The sequence below is a fragment of the Vigna umbellata genome, chromosome 8, assembly GCF_029865625.1.
Source record: "Vigna umbellata cultivar VRB3 chromosome 8, Vumbellata_1.0, whole genome shotgun sequence".
Lineage (NCBI taxonomy): Eukaryota > Viridiplantae > Streptophyta > Magnoliopsida > Fabales > Fabaceae > Vigna > Vigna umbellata.
The window spans coordinates 7,512,226-7,537,354 of record NC_142172.1 but is presented as its reverse complement, the minus strand read 5'-3'; the positions used below and the strand labels follow the sequence as shown (position 1 = coordinate 7,537,354).

Below are 25,129 nucleotides of genomic sequence, written 5' to 3'. Positions count from 1 at the left end.
TGGTGGTGTTTTAGGGTTGTAGACAAAGCCTTATGATTGGCCAAAGTATGGGGAAGCTTACCTTTGTTTGTTTATGGTTGTATGTTATATGTGTTCTTGATTATCTTGATTGCTAAACCTTGTTTTGATACATGTGTGTTGATAAGGGGTGCTATGTAAAGTTGAACCCATATCTCACATATGAGTTCTTGATGGTGACAACAAAAATGTTTTATAGTTTCTTACACGTGGCAAAACTATTGCTTGATTATATTTGTAATTGTGCTTAAAATATCTGTGTTATGTATTCATTGTTTACAAATGAAATTTTTATTAAAACACTTTGCACATTGTATATCTGTATGAATTAATCGATTACACTGGTTGTATAATGTGTTCCAAGAATAATATGATTGTAAAACTGGCTTTGCATCACATGGGACTTAGAAAGAATGAGAATGACTGGGTATTCAAAGATGAACATGTTCTTGGGATTGAGGAAGCTGAACCACTGGATGGGACAAGTCTGAATACAAGTTCAAGCCACAAACAGAATTTGAGAAATTTATGGTTGACCAATTTAAGAGGTAGTCACCCAAGCTTTCAAAGATCCAAAAGTCACTGTCTCGGGTACATAGATAGCTGGATGAAGCTTTGGAGATTAATGCTTTTGGAGGAACTTCATAAGAAGACACTGATGATGTGAAGGATCAAACAGAAGACGAGTTTATTGAAATCTCAGACTCATATTAGGAATTAGAGTCTAGATTAGATCTTGTTCTGTTTTTTGGGTAACTATAAATTTGGCCATGAGGCTTTATCTTTTGAACACTTATACTTTGTTTCTATTTTGAGCTTTATTTTGGTTGAATGAAATATTATATTTGATTTCATATCCTGTGTTTATTGGTTAAATACTTTTGATTTGATTGATTGAATGATTGAATGAAATCTGATTATGAATGATTGAATATGTCTGTATGAATGCAATCTGGAATACTTTCAATGTCATATGCATTATTGCACATTCCTACTCTGATAACTCTCCAATTTTGCATACTTTTTCTGTGCTTAGGAGTCTAGGATAGTCTATTTTAGTCTTTAATTGTATAGAATTAGATTAGTTTTAGGTTTTTCTTTAAATTCTTTAGTTTTGTAAAATTATAGTTAAAATTAGATTTTTAGGAGTAATTTTTAGTTTTTGTTCATAATTAGAAAATTAGTATTTTTGAGAAATATCTTTTAATAAAAATTCTTTTCTTTCTTTTAGCATAAATAGGTTTAAATTTTTGTTTTAATTGCTGATGGGATAATTGGGCTGTTTTCTTTTTGGCAGAAGCATAATTAGGCCTAGACTTGAGAACTGGAATGCACTGTGCTAGCATTGGGCCGTTAAATTGGGCCTCAGCCTTGAACAAAGTGGTCTATGCTGCACTGCTGATTTAATGAGTGTTACTCCCTCCACCACCCCATCTTCTCCCTCCACCTCTCCATTTTTTTCTAAATTCCAATCCTACCCTTTTTACTTTTACTTTTACCCATTTTACTTTTTATTTTTTGAAACCCTATTCCCCTTTCACTTTCACTCTTTTTCTCATACGCAAGCCTCCCCCGCCCACTTTCACTTTCTCTCTTTCTTTTCAATTTCCACATCCGTTAACATCATTCTCCATTTCTGCCTTTTCTTCATTCTTTATTCTCGAAAGCTTAGTTATGTTATATTATATATGGTTTGATCACTTTTGTCATATGTTTTAAAAAGTAATGGAAAGAAGTTGGCATTTTGAACAATAAATTTCATGTGGTAGTTCATCAACATATGTGGATATGAGGATTTCTGAATGTGGTGTAGATTCAATAAACTAATTCTGATATTCAAAGTCACAGGGTATGATACATAGTGGTGACGTAGAGAAGGTGAAGAGGACTCGTGACATTGTTAGCGAAGAAGATTGTAGGGATTAATTAGATTGTTATCTGATGTAGAAATTGAAAAGAAAGAGAGAAAGTGAAAGTGGGGTGGAGGCTTGCCTCTGAGAGAAAAAGTGAAAGTGAAAGGAGATTAGGGTTTTAAAAAATAAAAAGTAAAATAGGTAAAGGTAAAAGTAAAAAGAATAAGATTGAAATTTTAAAAAAAAATGGAGAGGTGGAGGAAGAAGATGGGGTGGTGAAGGGAGTAACACTCATGATTTAATTGATGATTTGGGCCACTGCACTGTGCATGGGCTGGCTCCAACTAAATGCAACGACGATGTTTTGAGATTGGCTAGTAGATTTGTTGTGATGCACTTAGCATTTGGGTTTAAGTTGGACGACGTCGTTTTGGTGCTGAAGTGGTTGCTGCCAAGCTTGGAGATTATTGGGCCGTTGTTGATTGAAACAAAATTGTGGGCTGCACTTTAATTAAACGGTGTGTTTTGACATTGCTGATGCTTAGGGGTCTCATATCCTCATTCTCATTTGCAAAACACTCGAGCAAGTCATTGGGCAGAAAAGCTAGGTTCCAACGAGAAAGGAAAAGAAAGAAACACCCAAGCTAGGGCTTCGAGTGAGAAAGCTGAACCAGGGAGCTCAAACCGGCAAGGATGATCAAGATAATCGGATGGCTGGAGATGTGAGAGAGTAAGTAACAAAAGGAGGATCGTCCGATGAGGAAAGCTCGAAGCGTCCAAGCGAAGAAGGTTCTCTTTTCCAGATTTTTCTTTCTTTGTTCTAGTTTTAAACCCTATATAAAAGGGTTCATCTATCTTGTAATAAAACAGACTCAACTAGAGACACTTTACTTTCAGTTTACAGTTCTCCATTCTTTAAATTAGGGTTTTACTCGCTTTTCTTATAGTAGAGATATTGTTCTTGATTCTGGATTTCGCTGATGAGATTCATGGAACCGTGATAATCTGTGAGCTCCTCATTTGGTGATCTCTAGTATAGTGTTTGTAATTTCCCTTTTTCATATTAATAAAATTTGATTTCGTGTTTTCCTTTTACTCTTGTTTGTTGTGTTGAGATTGTTCTGTATTTTTGATTTCTACCATTGTTATGTTATGAGAAAATGAATTGGACTCTGATTCTCTGCGTCTTTGCAATTCCTTTTGGAATTGAATGATTCTATAGTGAGCATTCTTTACCGAGATGTCTTCTCGAGTCAGAGTTGAGTCCAATGCATAAAGACTCATTTGGTTTTGTGTTTCTATTCTTTTTCGTCTATTATTTTTGTTATGTGTGATTTTAATTCTGTAATTGAACTCTATTTGAGAATTGTGAAGGAAAACATCCACATTTCTACATCGGTTTTGGATGTAATATGACTCCATAGTGAGCATGACTTATCAAGAGGTCTTCTTGAGAGATGTTAAGCTTCATAATTTTCAGACTAAGTTCAATTTCAATGTTGTATTTTTGTTTCTTGTGAAAGTGTGCATTGGTTGGAAAATTGAGTGAGAATTGCCAATTCATGTTTTGAAATATGAACTATAAGACCTTGTGATGGGCTTACTTTAGTCAGAATGTCTTTCTGAAGAGTAATTGAGACTTTATCTTTCAATCTATTGCACATTTGCATCTGTTCTTTGTTTTTGCGTAATATCCTTAGTTTGCTTCTTTATTTTCAGTATTTCTGTTGACTTGATGTTAGAATAGTCTTAGTTTTGATTGTGATTTTATTTTTCCTTCCATTTAGGTTCTGTTATATGCTCCACTGTTCTTAGCATTCTTAGTTAGGTTTATTTTCTTGTTTTCTTTCATCATTTACATATTGTAGTGATAATCTTGAGGTTTTGTTATTAGACAGTAGTGATGCTCATTAGTTTAGGTCATTTTAGTTGCATTTAATTTTCATATTTACTTAGGACATGTTGTTGTTTCTATCTTAGGAATTTAGGTGTCTCTTTTCTTTTATTTTCCTTTTATTTCATATTCTTTCCTTAAACAGATTTTGTTTTTAATTCTTTTATTTTTCATTCTTTCATTTTTAATTTCCCTACCTTGTCTGTTAGTAGTAGTTAATAATAAATAATAACAAGAATTAACTTTACATTCTGAAACTTAATCATAGTTGAGTCCTTGGATTGATCCTTGGTTATCCCTTTACTACATTAGTGGAGAAACTAAGTTTATTGGCTTTGATGCGACTAGAAGCGAGTTTAAGATACTAATTTGACATTATAATTACTTCACAACTATTGCTTATTACTGGACTAACACTCAACATTGTAGAGAAACTTGTGTTATGCAGGTTAATATTGATCTTGAAAGATGTAATGATCTTTTCTGTGTATCTGAACAACAAGCGAAATTTAACTGATTACAAAAGCTCTGTAATCGATTAGAATTCGCTCAGTAGTTGCTTCATAAAGTAATCGATTAAAAATTGCTTCATTGGTTTATATGTTTATATATGTTGTTATAACTGGTTAACATGTTTAAATTGTTATTCTATACATGTTTAGCATCAAATGTTGCATATTGCTCAAAAGTGTTTTAAAAAATATTTCATATGCTTCATTTTTAGAAATTGCACTAAGTGTTGCAGAATCATTTACTCTGATACATTTATTCTGCAGTTGCATAAAATGATATCATGCATTGCTACTGCAATCATACTCTATGCTTAATAATCTGCTGCATAATCATTTTGAGTATTTTGCAAATGGCATATTGATGAGTGCATATTTATGCCCACATTTATGCTTTAAAATTCAAATTTTTGATGAGATAATTGTGCTTAAATGGTTGATTTTAAGTGAATTTGTGATGATTGGAATTGTTGGGTTTGGAAAATAAAGAGACATAAAAAGTGAGTTTTAGTGCATAAATTATTCTTGGATGTTCTAATGTTTATTTGTGCAGCTGAGAATATAAGTTTTATTGGTTCAAATGGCAATTCAAGGCCCAAAATCAGATTTTATTTGGAAAATTCAGAAGGGGCTAAAGTGCAGATAGAGGAAATTTCAGGGTATTTGTGCAATTTTGGAAAGTCAGAAAATCTACAAGATAAAAATTCAGTTGTTGAATTTAATTTGGGAATATCAACAGAAAATATCTTCCAAATAATTTTATCATTATCTAAATCGTTTAGTTATTTGGAAGGTATAGGATATAAGATAATTGAGTTAATATCTATCAAATATTATTTAAAACTGATTTAATCTAATGAATATTTGAAAGATATAATATATCAACAGAAAATATCTTATCAACAAACTATTCAGAGTCCAAGCCCAATCAAGCATATATAAAGAGACCCAAGGGAGGCAGAAAAAAGGGACTTCACTTAATTCATCCATTCTCTCATATTCCTCTTGTCAACACTCAATTTTGTCCGGATTTGTAAAAATTGTGTTTTTAGTGTTTCTTTTATTATTTTTCTTTTATTTTACCTTTTGGTTTTATTCTATTTTATTATATTTTTAGATCTTTGCTTTTAATTCAATTTCTATTTTATTTCTTATTTTCAATTTGTTTTAATAGAATTAATTAATTAAAAAAAATTAATAAAAAAAAAATTGAAAAATAAAATTAAAACTGAAAATAATAAAAAAATAATAATAATAAAATTGAAAAAAAATGGAAAACGTGGAAAAGGGCACGTGTGGAGGTGTGTCTCAGCAGGGGGGACCAGGTGGTCAAGAGAATATTTTTCTAAGATTTTGGGAGAGAGAAAAGAGGGGGAACCAGTTTGTTAGAAGGATATCTTTCTAAGATTTTGGGAGAGAGAAAGCGGGGAGACCAGGTGGAGAATAGGATAATTCCAAGATTGTTGGAAGGATTTTGGAGGGGATCAGAGAAAAAAAAGGGGAGAAAGAGTACGTAGGGAATCATCATCTGGGATCATCATCCAGAGTTTGGCACCGGCACCGGCAAGAAGAGGTCACCGGCTATACAGAGCGATAGCGGCAGCCATAGCAGCAGGTAAGTTTCTGGTTCATCTGTGCACCCAAACTCATCATGAACGCTTACTGCATAACTGCTTCTGCTGCTCTTTTTTTTTTTTTTTTTTTTTTTCTCTCCATCATGAATGATTTTCCTCTGAGCACCATGAGTTCCCTCTTCACCAACCTCCCCTTCCATTCATTCTCTGTTTCACCCTGCTCCTTTTCTCCTTCCTAACTCTCACGCTCACGGTCAATATCAATAAACCAAATCCAAAATCCATTGCACAATCGAAGAAGGAGGGAATGAGCTGGAGCGACAGCCAACGATGGTCTCGGCGGTGAAAGACGAATAGCTCAACGAAGAAGTGGTGGACCGTGTGTTTGAACTGGCGGAGACGAACCCCTCACTGGGTTGCCGGTGTCGGAGAGAGTAGATAAGAATAAAGAAGCAGCGGCGCGGTGTGGCGTGGCGTGGTGCAGTGGCTAGATCGAGAGAGATAATGGCGTGGTAGCTGGTTTGTGAAGGCAGTGATACGGTGGTCATCTTCGTTGCAGTGGCTAGTTAGGTCCGTGGTGGTCAATCGGAGACGTGGCCGTTGAGTGATAGAGTGAACCCTTTTGATCAGAGAGAAGGAGGCATTGGTATCATCTGAGAATAACGGCGCGTGAGCAAATGAGAATGGGAAGACGGGCCCCCTAGGGAAATTCTAGGTTAGAAACTGCCCCTGCGGGCCAAGCCCAGGAATGAACGAACGCGCGTTCGTTACCCTAAATGAACGAGCGTTCGTTATGCAAATGAGCGAACGCTCGTTAACCTAAGGACTTCTTGACCGTTCGTCCAAACGAGCGAACGCTCGCTATCTTTAAGCATTTTGACCGTTCGTTCAACAACCTAACCAACGAGCGCTCATTATCCTAACGATCGAACGCTCGTTATCTTAAGACTTTTTTTGACCGTTCGTTCCACTTTCTCACCAACGAGCGCTCGTTATCCAAATGAGCGAACGCTCGTTATCCAAACGAGCGAACGCTCGTTATCCAAACGAATGAACGCTCGTTATCCAAACGAACGAACGCTCGTTATCCAAACGAGCGAACGCTCGTTATCCAAGCGAGTGAACGCTCGTTATCTAAACGAACGAACGTTCGTTATCCAAACGAGCGAACGCTCGTTATCCAAACGAACGAGCGTTCGTTTCCGAACCAATGAACGCTCGTTATTCAGCCTCAATTTCTCAACGTCCGTTCGCCATGCCTTCAACGAGCGTTCGTTATTGAGCCTTCGTTCTCAACGTCCGTTCGTCATATCTCTCGACGAACGCTCGTCATTCAGCTCACATTTCTAAACGTCCGTCCGTTATGTTCCCCAGTGGACGTTCGTCCTCTCCCTCCAATGAACGTTCGTTCTTTACTTAACGAACGCTCGTTATTCTGAATCTCTTCCCAGCGTCCGTTCGGCCTCTCCAATTTCTTTTGTTTATTTATTTTTCTTTATTGTCTTATTTTATTTTGTTCTATTTATTTATTTTAGACATTTACTTATTCTAAAATATATATTTTAATAATACAATATTGAAAATTAAATAAAATATTTTGAAAAGGTTTAAGCACACGTGCGACCGCTCGCGTAGGCCTTGTGCTGAAAATCTTTTCATTTTCTTTTACAAAAGTTAAAAAATTAAATAAAAATATTTTGAAAAGGTTTAAGCACATGTGTGACCGCTCGCGTCGTCCTTGTGCTAGAAAACCTTTTCGTCTTTCTTATAAAAATTATTACCAAAATATTTAAAGGTTTAAGCGCACGTGTGACCGTTCGCGTCGTCCTTGTGCTAAAAACCTTTTCTTCTTCTTAAATAAAATTTCAAAAATATGTTTTAAAGGTTGAACACTCGTGTGATCGCTCGCATCGTCCTAGTGTTCAATACCTTTCTCTCTTATTTACGTATTATTAAACGAGGGTATGAGTGCTCGTGCGATCGTCCGCATCAGCCTAGCACTCAATACTTTTAAGTCTTCCTAAATAAGTAGATAACGGTATGAGTGCTCGTGTGATCGTTCGCATCGTCCTAGTGCTTAATATCGTTATCTCTCTTTTCAAAAATAATTAAAAATATTTAAATATCATTTTAAAGGTATGAGTACTCGTGCGACCGTTCGCGTCGGCCTAGTACTCATTACCTTCTTTTTTTCTCGAAAATATTAAAAACATAAAAATCTCCAAAAATTAAAAAACATCTGCTTTTTCAAACAAACAAACAGTCTTTCAGCTAGAACTACGTAACCCTGATTTCTCATTTTGAATGAGAATACGTAGGAGCAAGGTCAATCCTTGTCGGGCCCAAAAAACTAAAAAATATATTTTGTTTATTTAGAATTTTATTTTAGGGGATAATTAAACACTTTGAAAAACCACATCATATTCGTGCATTTAGTTAAAGGTACTGCCTTAGGGCAGGCGTTGTGGGGTGCTAACACCTTCCCCACGCGTAACCGACTCCCGAACCCAATCTTTGGTTTTCGTGGACCGTGCTTTATCATTTTATGGTTTTTCCGTAGTTTTCCATAATAAACTATGGTGGCGACTCCAAAATCTCTTTTCGAAACCCGTTTCTTTTTGGATCGTCGTCCCGTCGCGATTCCGGTTGCGACAGATGGCGACTCCACTGGGGACGTTTAGAGAGTCAAGCCATTTAATTAGATGCGCGAATTTGGTGTGGTTTTGCTTTGTGTTTTTCTTTCCCTTTTCTCTATCTATGTGTGATATTTGGAATAACTGCAATAACTGTGGAATATTGAACCCTAGGGTAGACAATATGTTTATATCTGCCTTGGAATTTTTCTGGTTGTTTTGCAGGTGAGGGTTTGGGTATGCATAATTTCCTCCCTTCACACACACACTTTTGGCATATCATGAGTGGGGCCCTATACCCGGGTCTGAGCGTAGCTTAGAATTAGAGGAGTTGTGTAGCGGTGTCACTCTGGGATGTACTTCCTGTTTGGCTATCGTGAGAACTCCAGCTAGAGTCTGTTCTCTTCATATGTGTTTTCACACCTAGTTGATTACTCCACTGTTGTGGAAATGCTATGAAGGGGGCCATAGCTCTAGTGACCTTTGACCTTTAGGTTCAGGGAACTACCCTTGTGAGATTGCATATACTTGACCTTGAACTCAAAGCAGTGAACCTTTGATAGGGCACGATGGGAGGAATATATGCTTCTGTAACCCTCACGCTGTTCGTTTTTTATGATATTACATTCCATACCATGCATGTGTTTTGTTTTGTCATGTTATTTTATTATCATGCATCATATTCATACATCATTTAGTAACATGTTAATTTTAAGGGAAATCACAGGTACCTACTTGACTTCATACGAGATGGATGTTAACACAAGATTCGATGCTACACAGCACACCAACTCTTCCGACTTAAGAAAGAAGTATAGTCTAAGGACTCATGTGGGAAACTTGACCGGGCTGATAAACTTGGGCAAAAGGCTTAAGACGATAAAAAGAGAAACCTTTCAGAGAAGATATGGAAATTTGTTGAATTTAATGGAGGTTGAAGTACAAATACCCGCTATCACAGCCTTGGCACAATATTATGATTCTCCGCTTCGATGTTTCACATTTCAAGACTTTCAGTTGGCGCCAACCATAGAGGAGTTCGAGCATATCTTGGGTTTACCATTGGAGGGCACCACTCCCTACCAACATTTAGAGCATCATGCCTCTATACCCACTGTTGCTACCATCATGAAATTACATCCCAAGGAGCTTGAAAACAGGATGATGATGAGGAATCAAGTGCATGGGTTATCACAGGGATATCTAGAGCAGTATTTACATCATCTGGCTGATAAAGAAGATTGGGAAACTTTCATAGATGTATTAGCCCTCACCATATACGGCATTGTCTTGTTTCCCAAAATAGAAGAATTTGTGGATTACACCGCGATAGACGTCTTCGTGGCGAGTAAAACCAGATCAGAGAATCCTGTAACAGCAGTTCTTGCGGATGTTTATGGGACTTTAAGTTTTTGCCATGAGAGAAAGGGAAAGAAGATTCTTTGTTGCTTACCGGCGTTGTATACATGGATGACAACGCGCGTGTTTAAAGAGATGGTCGACGTTAAGAGTCTATCGGAGAATTTGTCACACCAAGGGCTTAAAGGTAAAGGAGGAAACGATTGGGCCCGATTCCTTGCCGGCTTGAGCGAAAGAAGTATAAAATGGCGCCTTCCTTGGTTCGGAAATAAACTGGCTATACAACATTGTGGTAGTTTTCCTAATGTACCTCTTATAGGTGCCCGGTACTGTATAAATTACAACCCTCTTCTGGTGCAAAGACAATTTGGGCATCCTATAAAAGGGGCACCTTCATCAGATTACCTTGCTACCCTATTCATTTATTACGAAGACGGGCATTTCATCGAATTGTTAAGAAAGGTTAAAAGCGCCTGGGAAAATGTTGTTCGAGCAGAGAAGGACTTAAGGGATGGAGTAGTGGATAGCAGGGTTAGTTATCACACCTGGATTCTGGAGAGAGTGAAAGTAGTCAAGTTGCCCTTCAAGCCAATCAAGGATCAATCAGCTAGTGAAGGACCATCCCAAGCTCCTGAAAGTGAAGAGGTGCAACAACTAAAAGCTGAGATGGAGAAATTGAAAATAAGGAATGCTAGGTTGGAAAACGAATTACAAAGGGCGCGTAATGATCTTGTGGATATGAAAAATGATAATGAAGAAAAGTCGCGGGCTTATGAAAACCTTGTCAAAAGCCAGAAGGCTGAGAGGGATTACACATTTCGAGTAAAACAGGATCTAGCTGCCGCGAGTAAGGAATTATCCATGAGGGTAAATGAGAAGAAGGTGGCTTTAGAAGAGGGAAAGGAGTGGAAGCACCTCTACGAAGAAGCCAAAAGAGATAAACGAGAAGCCCTAAAGAGATTAAGAGAAGCGCAGATTCAGATAGAAAAAGCGGGGCATGAGATGAAAGAGATGGCTATGTCGTTCGAGGCGGATATGAATAGGGAGCGTTGGAAGTTAACAGAAGCAGAGGAAGAGCATCGAACTCTGATAAAACAAATGGAGGAATATATCGAGGAACAGGAGGAGCGATGGAGGTCGATAGATTTTGAAGAAAGGCATCCGGCCTTGATAAAGCGAATGGAAGAGCACATCGCCGAGCAAGAAATGGCTGTAAAGCACTGGAAGGAAAGATTCTCTCAGTTGGCTGCTTTGGCAAACGGGGCAATTGAAGACATCCCCAGGATGGTGTCGAATGCTGAAGCAAGCACTCATTTTTGTAACTCACCAGCGGAAATAGAATTGTTTATTAATCATTGTAAATGGTTGGTGGGAGAGATAAAATCTTTCATTGCCCGGGCGCGGGATTGATGTACATCGGAATTATATGTTTTGTTACTTAGACGATGTAATGGATCAAATTTTCTTTAAATGAAAGATAAGGGATGTTTGTTGGTATCGGCTTGTGTTAATTTTCCATCAGTATTGTCATCGTTATCCTGTGATTTCCACTTATCACTAGCATGCATCATGTTTTCTTTTGTTTTGCATTTTTCATCCTTATTTAATTTAATTTAATAAAAAATAAGCAGCAGTACAAGTGAGAAAACAACGGCAAATTTTCCACGACATCCGTACAGGACCAGAGCTAACTCGAAGGTCATGGAGAATTGGGAGCAGTCACACGAATCTATTAAGGCCGATGTCAGCCAGTTGAAGGATCAAATGGCCCAGATTTTGGCGGCTCTCGAAGCCCTGAAGACTACTGGAGAGTCTTCATCTGCGCATGTTGAGGGGAATGCTCACCCTTATCCCCCAATGTTCAACGCTGCGAGCCAATCTGTTCCTTTCCCACTGTATGGTTTACCTACGGGTTACACTCCTCCTGTAGGAGAGTACTCAGAAGCTGAGCACGCTTCATTCTCATTCCCCGCGACTGTCAACATACCACCAATCGGCACTCAGGGACCTGTCTTAGTGTCGGCTCCCATGGTGGGCACGGGAATGAATGAGACCAACACCACTGATGGAATTCGGGTGACCCCAGTACCGCCTGTGGTTGCTAGGGAGGATTTTTCAGCCGAAGCTGCACCACACGCCACGGTGGTTGGGGGATTCGGTAGCCTCGTTGGAGCTACGGGTAGGTTGGAAAGTCTGGAGGCGAGGTTGAGAGCTGTTGAGGGGGTTGAGAGCTACGGGTTTGGAGATGCGGCCCGATTGAGTTTGGTTCCGGGCTTGAAAATCCCGCATAAGTTCAAGGCACCAGATTTTGAGAAGTATAAGGGAAATACATGTCCAAAGAGCCATCTGACCATGTTTTGCAGAAAGATGGCTGCATATGCTTATGATGAGCAGCTGCTCATCCATGTTTTTCAAGATAGTTTGGCTGGAGTGGCGTTAAACTGGTATACCCATTTGGAGCCTACTAGAATTCGTTGTTGGGCGGACTTGGCTGATGCATTCGTGAAACAATACATATACAATACACATGTTGCGCCAGATCGTTTACAGCTGCAGAACATGTCGAAGAAAGACAACGAAAGTTTTAAGGAGTATGCTCAGCGGTGGAGGGAATTGGCTGCACAAGTTGAGCCACCTTTGTATGATAGAGAAATGGTGGCAATGTTTGTAAATACACTCCAACCACCATTTTATGAACATATGGTGGGAAATGTATCTTCAAATTTTGCCGATATCATCGTGATAGGTGAGCGGATAGAGATCGGGTTGAAAAATGGCAAGATTGCATATGGCTCGTCGGTGGTTGCAAATTCTAAAAAACCAAATTTCAACTCAGGAAAAAGAAAAGAAGGAGATGTGCATGCAACATCTGCAACCCCCGTGTGGAGAGGTCAGGCTCCCACTCATAATTATCGACCATACTGGGGTCAACATCCACATGCAGCTAACGCGTCATTTGGTCATCAAATTAGGCCTCAACAACAACCGGGATACTATCAACCACAATACATCCCGACGAATAATTGGAGGGGAGGGGCAAGTGTAGGTTCCAATATGAATGCGGGTCCCAATACTTATCCAGGAAGGAACCAGGAAAGAAATTATGTTAACTTTACTCCAATTCCTACAACTTATACGGAATTATTGCCTCAGCTTATCAAACAAGGTCTAGTTGTCGTTTGTCCCCTGAAGCCTTTGCAGCCTCCGTACCCAAGAGGTTATGATGCAGATGCAAAGTGTAGTTATCATGGAGGAGCCGCTGGTCATTCCACTGAGAGGTGTCTGGCTTTCAAGCATAAAGTGCAGACTCTAATTGATTCTGGGTGGTTAAAGTTCCAAGAGGATAAGCCTAGTGTCGAGTCCAATCCTTTATCTGGGCATGGAAGTGTTTCGACGAATGCTGTCGAAGTGAAAGAACATGAGCTGGTGAGAAATGTGAAAGAAGTTAAGAGCTCTAGGAGGTTTATCTTGGAGGCGTTGCTGAAAGTGGGTATCTTGAAGGGTGATTATGATGAGAGTATGTCATGCGCGCTCCACCCAGAGGCTGAGCACTCTATTGAGGAGTGTATTAAGTTTGAAGAAATTCTGCAAGACCTGCTAGATCGTGGTCTGATGCAGGTATGTTACAAGAATGAGGAGGGAGAGGTATTTGCACAAACTGGTGATGAATCCGGCATGATTGTACCAGAACCATTGGTGATTCGTTTCACTAAGACTACCTCTATTCCACCAACTCAAGGAAGGTCGCCTGTGGTTATCCATGTACCAGCCCCTTTTCCTTACAAGAACGAAAAAGCCGTCCCATGGAGATATGGGACGTATGCGTCCGGCGAAACGCAAAGCGTTGACCCTGTCGTCAAAAACATATCAGGGATAGGGGGAATGACTAGGAGTGGTCGAATTTTCACATCACCTGAGTTGGCACGAGAAAGGGTTAATGATAATGAAGCAACGATGGCCGCGAAGGCAAAAGAATTCTTAAAGGGGAAGGGGGCACAGACAGAGGAAATCCCCGATAAGGAAGAGAGGAGAGAAGTTTCTGAAGAGGAGGCTTGTGAATTTTTAAAATTCATACAACAAAGTGAGTATAAGGTGGTGGAGCAGTTAAACCGTATGCCTGCTCGTATATCCTTGTTGGACCTGCTCATGCATTCGGCATCACACAGAAAGTTGCTAATGAAGATACTCAGTGAGGCCCACGTTGAGCAAGGTATTTCGTTGAATAAATTCGAGGGTATTGTTGGCAATATTGTTGCTAATAATTGTCTCACTTTTACGGATGAAGAGATACCAGCTGAGGGAAGAGGGCATAACAAGGCTCTTCACGTCTCTGTGAAATGCCTGGATCATGTTATTGCGCGTGTTTTAGTGGATAATGGGTCCTCTTTGAACGTCATGCCGAAAGCAACTCTGGAAAAGCTACCTTGCGAAGGAATGCATATGAGGCCTAGTTCAATGATTGTGAGGGCGTTTGATGGTAGCAAACGAGAAGTGATGGGAGAAGTGGAATTGCCAATACAAGTTGGCCCGAGTGTCTTTCAAATAACATTTCAAGTTATGGATATTCTGCCAGCTTATAGTTGTCTGCTGGGACGCCCATGGATCCATTCGGCTGGAGTTGTACCTTCTACACTACACCAGAAGTTGAAGTATGTGATAGGAGATAAGCTGGTGATAGTATCAGGAGAAGAAGATCTTCTTGTGAGTGGGCCCTCATCCACGCGCTACATCGAGGCGGCTGAAGAAGCTCTCGAAACAGCCTTCCAATCGTTGGAAATCGTGGGAAATACTTGTGTGGAACCGTTTCCAATAAATCCTCGTCTATCATGTGCTTCTATTATGATGGCCAAGATTATGCTAAAAGAGGGCTATGTATATGGCGAAGGTTTGGGCAAATATCGGCAGGGGCGAGCATTTCCTCTGGAAATCGTTGAAAACAAGAACAGATATGGCTTGGGGTACAAACCTACTAAGGAAGACCGGAAAAGGATGATTGAAGAAAGAAAAGAGCGAAGTTTGGCCCGTGCAGAAAGACGAGGGCCCAAAGAGAGCAAAATTCACATTGTTGACATCAAGGAAAGCTTCCGCAGTGCTGGGTGGATCAATGCTGACCAAATAGCAGCTGTGGAGGATGAAGAAGGGCCTCAAAGTTTGAGCTTTGTGTGGGCTTGCTCCCCTGATACTCAACTCAACAATTGGGAAACACTTGATTTACCTGTGATGCTTAATGTGAACAAAATGTAATAGTTTTAATTAAGCTCATAGTTTCGATTGGGGCTTTAGAACTGAAGTTTTGTGGATTGATTCTTTTTTACTTTTCACTCAGCGTGATAATAAAGTTGCATTTCATCATCATTTGGCATTTTTCTTTGTTTACCTTATTTATTTATACTTTTTCATAAATTTAAATGATGCAGATGTGACAATGATTGTTTTGAAAATAATGATATCAATGTTCCTAATTTTGAGCACCCTATCAATAATACGGAAGATGATTTCGAAGATGATGTGGAACCCTCTCCAGAACTGTTGAGATTAGTGGAACAAGAATCTAAGGAGATAAAACCCCATCAGGAGGAGATTGAAATACTCAACTTGGGGGAGAATGATGAGATAAAGGAGGTGAAAATCGGTACTAGTATGAAAACGGAAGTGAGGGAAAGATTGCGTGCCTTATTGAAGGAGTTTAAAGATGTATTCGCGTGGTCTTACAATGACATGCCGGGTCTGGATACCGATATTGTGCAACATAAGCTCCCACTCAAGCCAGAATGCCCTCCAGTCAAGCAAAAATTGAGAAGAATGAAGCCGGAAATGTCCCTAAAAATTAAAGAAGAAGTCCAAAAGCAATTTGACGCAGGATTTTTGGCCGTGGCAAGATACCCACAATGGGTAGCGAATGTTGTACCAGTGCCTAAGAAGGATGGGAAGGTTCGAATGTGTGTTGACTATCGTGATTTAAATCGTGCAAGTCCGAAAGATAATTTCCCGTTACCACACATCGATACTCTGGTTGATAATACGGCCAAATTTTCGTTGTTTTCGTTCATGGATGGATTCTCGGGATATAATCAAATTAAAATGGCACCGGAAGATATGGAAAAAACAACCTTTATCACGTTGTGGGGAACATTCTGTTATAAGGTGATGTCTTTCGGACTCAAGAATGCTGGGGCAACATACCAAAGGGCAATGGTGACACTCTTTCATGATATGATGCATAAAGAAATTGAAGTTTATGTGGATGACATGATTGCAAAATCGGAATCAGAAGAGGAGCATATTTTCAATCTAAAGAAATTATTGGAGAGACTGAGAAAGTACAAACTCAGGTTAAATCCTGCCAAATGCACGTTTGGAGTAAAGTCTGGAAAATTGTTGGGTTTCATTGTCAGTCAAAGAGGGATAGAAGTTGATCCGGACAAAGTAAGAGCGATAACGGAAATGCCTGCGCCCAGAACAGAAAAGGAGGTTCGAGGTTTTTTGGGAAGATTGAACTACATTGCTAGGTTCATCTCCCAATTAACTGATACTTGTGAACCAATGTTCAAGTTACTACGGAAAAACCAGGCAGTAGTCTGGAATGAAGATTGTCAAGTTGCTTTTGAAAAGGTCAAACAATACCTGCAAGACCCTCCTGTATTGCGTCCACCTATGCCAGGAAGGCCGCTCATTTTGTATTTGACCGTATTGGATAATTCCATGGGTTGTGTATTGGGTCAGCATGATGAAGATGGGAAAAGAGAGCATGCTATATATTACTTGAGCAAGAGATTCACAGATTGCGAACAACGATATTCGTCGTTAGAACGAACTTGTTGTGCACTGGCGTGGGCTACTCATCGTCTAAGACAATACATGTTGAGCCACTCTACTTGGTTGATATCTAAAATGGATCCTATCAAGTATATTTTTGAAAAGCCCGCTCTCACTGGAAGGATAGCTCGATGGCAGATGCTATTGTCAGAGTACGACATTGTATATGTTACTCAGAAATCTATCAAGGGTAGCGCTTTAGCGGAATATTTAGCCCATCAACCCATTAGTGATTATCAGCCAATGCAACCTGAATTTCCTGATGAAGATATCATGGCTTTATTTGCTGAGAGCGAAGATGACAAAGATGAAAAAGCATGGACGGTATTATTCGATGGGGCTTCGAATGTAATGGGGCATGGAATAGGGGCAGTGCTTATCTCTCCTAAGAATCAATACATTCCAATGACAGCAAGGTTGTGTTTTAATTGCACGAATAATATCGCAGAATATGAAGCCTGTGCCATGGGAATTCGAGCAGCTATAGAGTCTAAAGCAAAAATTCTGGATGTATATGGAGATTCAGCTTTGGTCATCCATCAATTGAAGGGAGAATGGGAGACTAGGGATACTAAATTAATTCCATACCAAGCTTACATCAGGGGATTAATTGAGTATTTCGATTCCATCACGTTTAATCATATACCGAGAGAAGATAATCAATTAGCAGACGCATTGGCTACCTTGTCGTCGATGTTTGAAGTTGATCAAGATGCAAAATTGCCAATGATTGAAATGAAGAGTCATACGGAGCCAGCATATTGTCATTTCATCGAGGAGGAAGTAGATGGTAAACCTTGGTACTTTGACATTAAACATTATCTTAAGACTCGAGAATATCCAGAGAAGGCATCTGAAAACGATAAAAGGGCGTTAAGGAGATTGGTTGGCAGTTTCATTTTGAGTGGGGATATTCTATATAAGAGGAACCATGACATGGTTCTCCTTAGATGCGTAGATGCAAAAGAAGCCGAGCTGATACTAAAAGAAGTACACGAGGGTACATTTGGCACGCACATGAATGGGCACTCAATGGCCAGGAAGATACTGAGAGCGGGGTATTTTTGGTTGACTATGGAAAATGATTGCTGTACATATGTGAGAAAGTGTGAGAAATGCCAGGTATACGCAAGTAATATCAATGTTCCACCCATGACCTTGAACGTGTTGTCTGCACCATGGCCCTTTTCGATGTGGGGAATAGATGTCATCGGAGCTATAGAGCCAAGGGCGTCAAATGGACACCGTTTCATATTAGTTGCAATCGATTACTTCACCAAATGGGTTGAGGCTGCTTCTTATGCTAATGTGACTAGAAAGGTGGTGACCAAGTTCATAAAAAGGGAGTTGATTTGCAGATACGGGCTCCCTAACAGGATCATCACTGATAATGCCACTAATTTGAACAACCAGATGATGACAGAGTTATGTGAGGAGTTCAAAATTCATCATCTTAATTCTTCTCCTTATCGTCCAAAGATGAATGGGGCAGTAGAGGCTGCTAACAAAAATATCAAGAAGATTGTGCAGAAAATGGTGGTCACGTATAAGGATTGGCATGAAATGCTTCCTTTTGCTTTACATGGTTATCGCACTTCGGTACGAACATCGACTGGGGCAACGCCTTTCTCGCTTGTATATGGAATGGAGGCAGTACTTCCGTTTGAAGTGGAAATTCCGTCCTTACGAGTTTTAATGGAAACCCAATTAGAAGAGGCGGAGTGGGTTCAAGCTCGTTTCGACCAGCTCAATCTCATTGATGAAAAGAGACTAACAGCAGTATGCCATGGACAATTGTACCAAAGAAGAATGAAGAAGGCATTTGACAAAAAGGTACATCCAAGAGAATTTCATGAAGGAGAGCTAGTGTTGAAGAAGATCCTACCTATACAAAAGGATCATAGAGGCAAATGGACTCCAAATTATGAAGGGCCATTTGTAGTGAAAAGAGCATTTTCTGGTGGGGCACTAATTCTCACGAGAATGGACGGAGAGGAGTTACCATTGCCAGTTAATTCTGATGCAGTAAAAAAGTTTTACGCATGATGATTCCGTGATAGTGGTTGCTATTAAAGGGATGTTGATATTATCTTCAACGCTTATTGTACTCTGTGTTTTATTCAATAAATAAATTTCACGTGATTTCATTCATATTTTGGTTGTTTGTATTCCATCTGAAATATTGCATGTCACGCTGAGCTGTTAAGTAGTCAAGTGAAAATGAAAATGAAAATAAGTAAACGCGTGTTGATAAAAGCATCACAGGTATATCAGGTTGGCGAGCTCGGTCCTGGAGGATGTCGGAAAGGAAAAACGAAAAAAAGGGGTTACATGTTGAGTTTGTTGTTAATAAAGTTGTCAAAGACATAGTATTTTCGAAAACAGTTTTGAAAAATACCGTTGGTGAATACTTCCCTGATTCAAGGTTTTGGGTGTAACCGGTGTTCTTTTCTTGATAAAGCATCTGCATTCACATTATTTGAATCCTAATTTTTTCGTTTCCCATAAGACGAAAGATTTCGCCATATGCCTAATATTGGGGCAGTTTTCATCATGTTACATATCACCGATAATCCGTTGATTAGGGAGATATAAAAAAAAAAAAAAAAAAAAAAAAAAAAAAAAAAAAAGTTGAGGTGTCAGGCACTACATAGTTTCGTTTCAGGTTTAAATTCAAGAGAAAGTCAGACAAACAAGATTCGGAATGACGTGCGGCCGTTTTTCGTTATCCAATCGTCAAAAGTAGTTCATCCAATTGCACCCCTTTTGAGCCAAAATTCATAATTGTTTTCATCACCCTAGACAAGAATCATTAGCATGTCGACGTCAATTTGAAAGGGTACATCACAAGCATCCAAAGTTGAGAAAAAATGAATGAAAGGGGAAATATCATAAAAGACCACAACAGGGGCAACGAAAAGAATGATCCAAAGGGAAAGAAAGAAAAACAACAATAAATATGCTTGAAATTCAAATCCCTAAGGACAGTTGACGGGACACCTTGCAAATGATTCTTGTCTGAAGATTTTAACCGTCAAACAAATTATTTGGGCCTTTATTATCCTTTCTTTCAAAACCCTTTGTCCTCTAGCCACGGTACAAGCCCATAAAAGTCCACACTGACTGAGGACTGTTGGTCCTAATCTTTCTCATGAATTTGACTTTGAAACAAAATGATGTGGTGAACGACATAATTCAGTGTTATTTTCAAAAAAAAAAAAAAAAAAAAAAAAAAAAAAAAAAAAAAAAAAAAAAAAAAAAAAAAAAAAAAAAAAAAAAAAACGTCTCCCTGTCAATCGAAGATCATCCAATTTGGGGGAATCCTTCATACCCAAATCTTTTTACTTTTCCATTGTGCAAAACTGGGGCAGTATGGGAGCACAACATGTTAATAGCACTTTTTCCCAAAGGAGGGACACACATGCGTTAATCATTGTTCATTTGCTTTTCATAACCATTCTTCCACTTTCTACAGGGTTCAAGTTAATTTGGATTGCAAAAAGCGATAAAAAGAATTTTAACTCAGGGTTACACTTTCTGCTCGTCAAAGGGTTCTATACCTATCAACGTTGTTTTTAGGAATGCGTTTTGAACGTACATTGTGTTTGATGACAATATTAACAATGGATTCCAAGCATGGAATTTCAAAAAAAAAAAAAAAAAAAAAAAAAAAAAAAAAAAAAAAAATGATGAAAAGCGAGAACAAAAGAAAAGAACAAAATGAAAGTCTCATGTGTCTATGCATTCATGCATCATCATGACATAACATCATCTCAGAGTAAGCGAAGAGAATTGTTTGCAAAATCTTCGTGTTTAACTTGGCATTTATCAACTTTTCAAAGTTACAAATCAAGGTTTTAATTTTCTGTTATCGACCCTCTGCATGGCAATGGTCAGATTTAAATTTCTGTTCTGTGAGTTTGGCCCTCTGCGAGGCAATGGTCAAATCCAGGTTTTAATTTTCTGTTATCGACCCTCTGCATGGCAATGGTCGGATTTAAATTTCTGTTCTGTGAGTTTGGCCCTCTGCGAGGCAATGGTCAAATCCAGGTTTTAATTTTCTGTTATCGACCCTCTGCATGGCAATGGTCAGATTTAAATTTCTGTTCTGTGAGTTTGGCCCTCTGCGAGGCAATGGTCAAATCCAGGTTTTAATTTTCTGTTATCGACCCTCTGCATGGCAATGGTCAGATTTAAATTTCTGTTCTGTGAGTTTGGCCCTCTGCGAGGCAATGGTCAAATCCAGGTTTTAATTTTCTGTTATCGACCCTCTGCATGGCAATGGTCAGATTTAAATTTCTGTTCTGTGAGTTTGGCCCTCTGCGAGGCAATGGTCAAATCCAGGTTTTAGTTTTCTGTTATTGACCCTCTGCATGGCAATGGTCAGATTTTAAATTTCTGTTCTGTGAGTTTGGCCCTCTGCGAGGCAATGGTCAAATCCAGGTTTTAATTTTCTATTATCGACCCTCTGCATGGCAATGGTCGGATTTAAATTTCTGTTCTGTGAGTTTGGCCCTCTGCGAGGCAATGGTCAAATCCAGGTTTTAATTTTCTGTTATCGGCCCTCTGCATGGCAATGGTCGGATTTAAATTTCTGCTCTGTGAGTTTGACCCTCTGCGAGGCAATGGTCAAATCCAGGTTTTAGTTTTTTGTTACTGATACTTTACTTGACATTGGTCATTTGGCATCGTGACTTGAATTATTTTGTTCGTTTTCTTTCATGATTGAAACCCGGACAAAATTAGTGTCTTTATCTTTACTTAGCTTTACTTAAATAATACGAAAAGATTAAATTTTCATATTATTTAGTAATATCTAAGTAAAGAGGGGCAGCTGTCAACACTCAATTTTGTCCGGATTTGTAAAAATTGTGTTTTTAGTGTTTCTTTTATTATTTTTCTTTTATTTTACCTTTTGGTTTTATTCTATTTTATTATATTTTTAGATCTTTGCTTTTAATTCAATTTCTATTTTATTTCTTATTTTCAATTTGTTTTAATAGAATTAATTAATTAAAAAAAATTAATAAAAAAAAAATTGAAAAATAAAATTAAAACTGAAAATAATAAAAAAATAATAATAATAAAATTGAAAAAAAATGGAAAACGTGGAAAAGGGCACGTGTGGAGGTGTGTCTCAGCAGGGGGGACCAGGTGGTCAAGAGAATATTTTTCTAAGATTTTGGGAGAGAGAAAAGAGGGGGAACCAGTTTGTTAGAAGGATATCTTTCTAAGATTTTGGGAGAGAGAAAGCGGGGAGACCAGGTGGAGAATAGGATAATTCCAAGATTGTTGGAAGGATTTTGGAGGGGATCAGAGAAAAAAAAGGGGAGAAAGAGTACGTAGGGAATCATCATCTGGGATCATCATCCAGAGTTTGGCACCGGCACCGGCAAGAAGAGGTCACCGGCTATACAGAGCGATAGCGGCAGCCATAGCAGCAGGTAAGTTTCTGGTTCATCTGTGCACCCAAACTCATCATGAACGCTTACTGCATAACTGCTTCTGCTGCTCTTTTTTTTTTTTTTTTTTTTCTCTCCATCATGAATGATTTTCCTCTGAGCACCATGAGTTCCCTCTTCACCAACCTCCCCTTCCATTCATTCTCTGTTTCACCCTGCTCCTTTTCTCCTTCCTAACTCTCACGCTCACGGTCAATATCAATAAACCAAATCCAAAATCCATTGCACAATCGAAGAAGGAGGGAATGAGCTGGAGCGACAGCCAACGATGGTCTCGGCGGTGAAAGACGAATAGCTCAACGAAGAAGTGGTGGACCGTGTGTTTGAACTGGCGGAGACGAACCCCTCACTGGGTTGCCGGTGTCGGAGAGAGTAGATAAGAATAAAGAAGCAGCGGCGCGGTGTGGCGTGGCGTGGTGCAGTGGCTAGATCGAGAGAGATAATGGCGTGGTAGCTGGTTTGTGAAGGCAGTGATACGGTGGTCATCTTCGTTGCAGTGGCTAGTTAGGTCCGTGGTGGTCAATCGGAGACGTGGCCGTTGAGTGATAGAGTGAACCCTTTTGATCAGAGAGAAGGAGGCATTGGTATCATCTGAGAATAACGGCGCGTGAGCAAATGAGAATGGGAAGACGGGCCCCCTAGGGAAATTCTAGGTTAGAAACTGCCCCTGCGGGCCAAGCCCAGGAATGAACGAACGCGCGTTCGTTACCCTAAATGAACGAGCGTTCGTTATGCAAATGAGCGAACGCTCGTTAACCTAAGGACTTCTTGACCGTTCGTCCAAACGAGCGAACGCTCGCTATCTTTAAGCATTTTGACCGTTCGTTCAACAACCTAACCAACGAGCGCTCATTATCCTAACGATCGAACGCTCGTTATCTTAAGACTTTTTTTGACCGTTCGTTCCACTTTCTCACCAACGAGCGCTCGTTATCCAAATGAGCGAACGCTCGTTATCCAAACGAGCGAACGCTCGTTATCCAAACGAATGAACGCTCGTTATCCAAACGAACGAACGCTCGTTATCCAAACGAGCGAACGCTCGTTATCCAAGCGAGTGAACGCTCGTTATCTAAACGAACGAACGTTCGTTATCCAAACGAGCGAACGCTCGTTATCCAAACGAACGAGCGTTCGTTTCCGAACCAATGAACGCTCGTTATTCAGCCTCAATTTCTCAACGTCCGTTCGCCATGCCTTCAACGAGCGTTCGTTATTGAGCCTTCGTTCTCAACGTCCGTTCGTCATATCTCTCGACGAACGCTCGTCATTCAGCTCACATTTCTAAACGTCCGTCCGTTATGTTCCCCAGTGGACGTTCGTCCTCTCCCTCCAATGAACGTTCGTTCTTTACTTAACGAACGCTCGTTATTCTGAATCTCTTCCCAGCGTCCGTTCGGCCTCTCCAATTTCTTTTGTTTATTTATTTTTCTTTATTGTCTTATTTTATTTTGTTCTATTTATTTATTTTAGACATTTACTTATTCTAAAATATATATTTTAATAATACAATATTGAAAATTAAATAAAATATTTTGAAAAGGTTTAAGCACACGTGCGACCGCTCGCGTAGGCCTTGTGCTGAAAATCTTTTCATTTTCTTTTACAAAAGTTAAAAAATTAAATAAAAATATTTTGAAAAGGTTTAAGCACATGTGTGACCGCTCGCGTCGTCCTTGTGCTAGAAAACCTTTTCGTCTTTCTTATAAAAATTATTACCAAAATATTTAAAGGTTTAAGCGCACGTGTGACCGTTCGCGTCGTCCTTGTGCTAAAAACCTTTTCTTCTTCTTAAATAAAATTTCAAAAATATGTTTTAAAGGTTGAACACTCGTGTGATCGCTCGCATCGTCCTAGTGTTCAATACCTTTCTCTCTTATTTACGTATTATTAAACGAGGGTATGAGTGCTCGTGCGATCGTCCGCATCAGCCTAGCACTCAATACTTTTAAGTCTTCCTAAATAAGTAGATAACGGTATGAGTGCTCGTGTGATCGTTCGCATCATCCTAGTGCTTAATATCGTTATCTCTCTTTTCAAAAATAATTAAAAATATTTAAATATCATTTTAAAGGTATGAGTACTCGTGCGACCGTTCGCGTCGGCCTAGTACTCATTACCTTCTTTTTTTCTCGAAAATATTAAAAACATAAAAATCTCCAAAAATTAAAAAACATCTGCTTTTTCAAACAAACAAACAGTCTTTCAGCTAGAACTACGTAACCCTGATTTCTCATTTTGAATGAGAATACGTAGGAGCAAGGTCAATCCTTGTCGGGCCCAAAAAACTAAAAAATATATTTTGTTTATTTAGAATTTTATTTTAGGGGATAATTAAACACTTTGAAAAACCACATCATATTCGTGCATTTAGTTAAAGGTACTGCCTTAGGGCAGGCGTTGTGGGGTGCTAACACCTTCCCCACGCGTAACCGACTCCCGAACCCAATCTTTGGTTTTCGTGGACCGTGCTTTATCATTTTATGGTTTTTCCGTAGTTTTCCATAATAAACTATGGTGGCGACTCCAAAATCTCTTTTCGAAACCCGTTTCTTTTTGGATCGTCGTCCCGTCGCGATTCCGGTTGCGACACCTCTCACTTTTCTTTCATCTTGTATTCAACTCCATTCATGGAGAGCTAAGCATCTAGGGCTATTCTGCTGTAATTCCATGACGGATTCTGAAGTTACGTTCAGTTAATGCAATTGTTTACTTTAATTATTGATTTAAGTTGTTCTCTCTATGTCTTTCATCTCTCTATCTTGTTAAAAGCAAAGATTTTTGCATCATAATGTGTTTGAATCTACATGCATATTGATTATATGAGTTTTAGGGTTTCTAGGTTTAAATTGAGAATCTACTTTGATTTAATTTAGGAACTTTCATATGATTAAATGGTTTTTACTATCAATTGAGAATGTACTTTGATTGACTAGTAATAATTTCAACTATAATCAATTGAGAATTTACTTTGATTGATTAGCTTTTAATTTGGTTAGGAGATTTAAGAA

The 25,129-nt window shown here is 39.1% G+C and overlaps 1 protein-coding gene across 1 annotated transcript; it reads left to right on the top strand.

The window, feature by feature from the left end:
• The first annotated feature begins 415 nt into the window (after positions 1-415).
• On the top strand, positions 416-18,702 carry LOC148193952 (uncharacterized). The gene is made up of 4 exons (XM_088097057.1): positions 416-566; positions 11,960-12,699; positions 13,174-15,000; positions 15,307-18,702. The coding sequence occupies exons 1-4, from the start codon at positions 416-418 to the stop codon at positions 18,700-18,702; spliced, it is 6,114 nt and encodes a 2,037-aa protein (XP_087953183.1).
• The last annotated feature ends 6,427 nt before the right edge of the window (positions 18,703-25,129 follow it).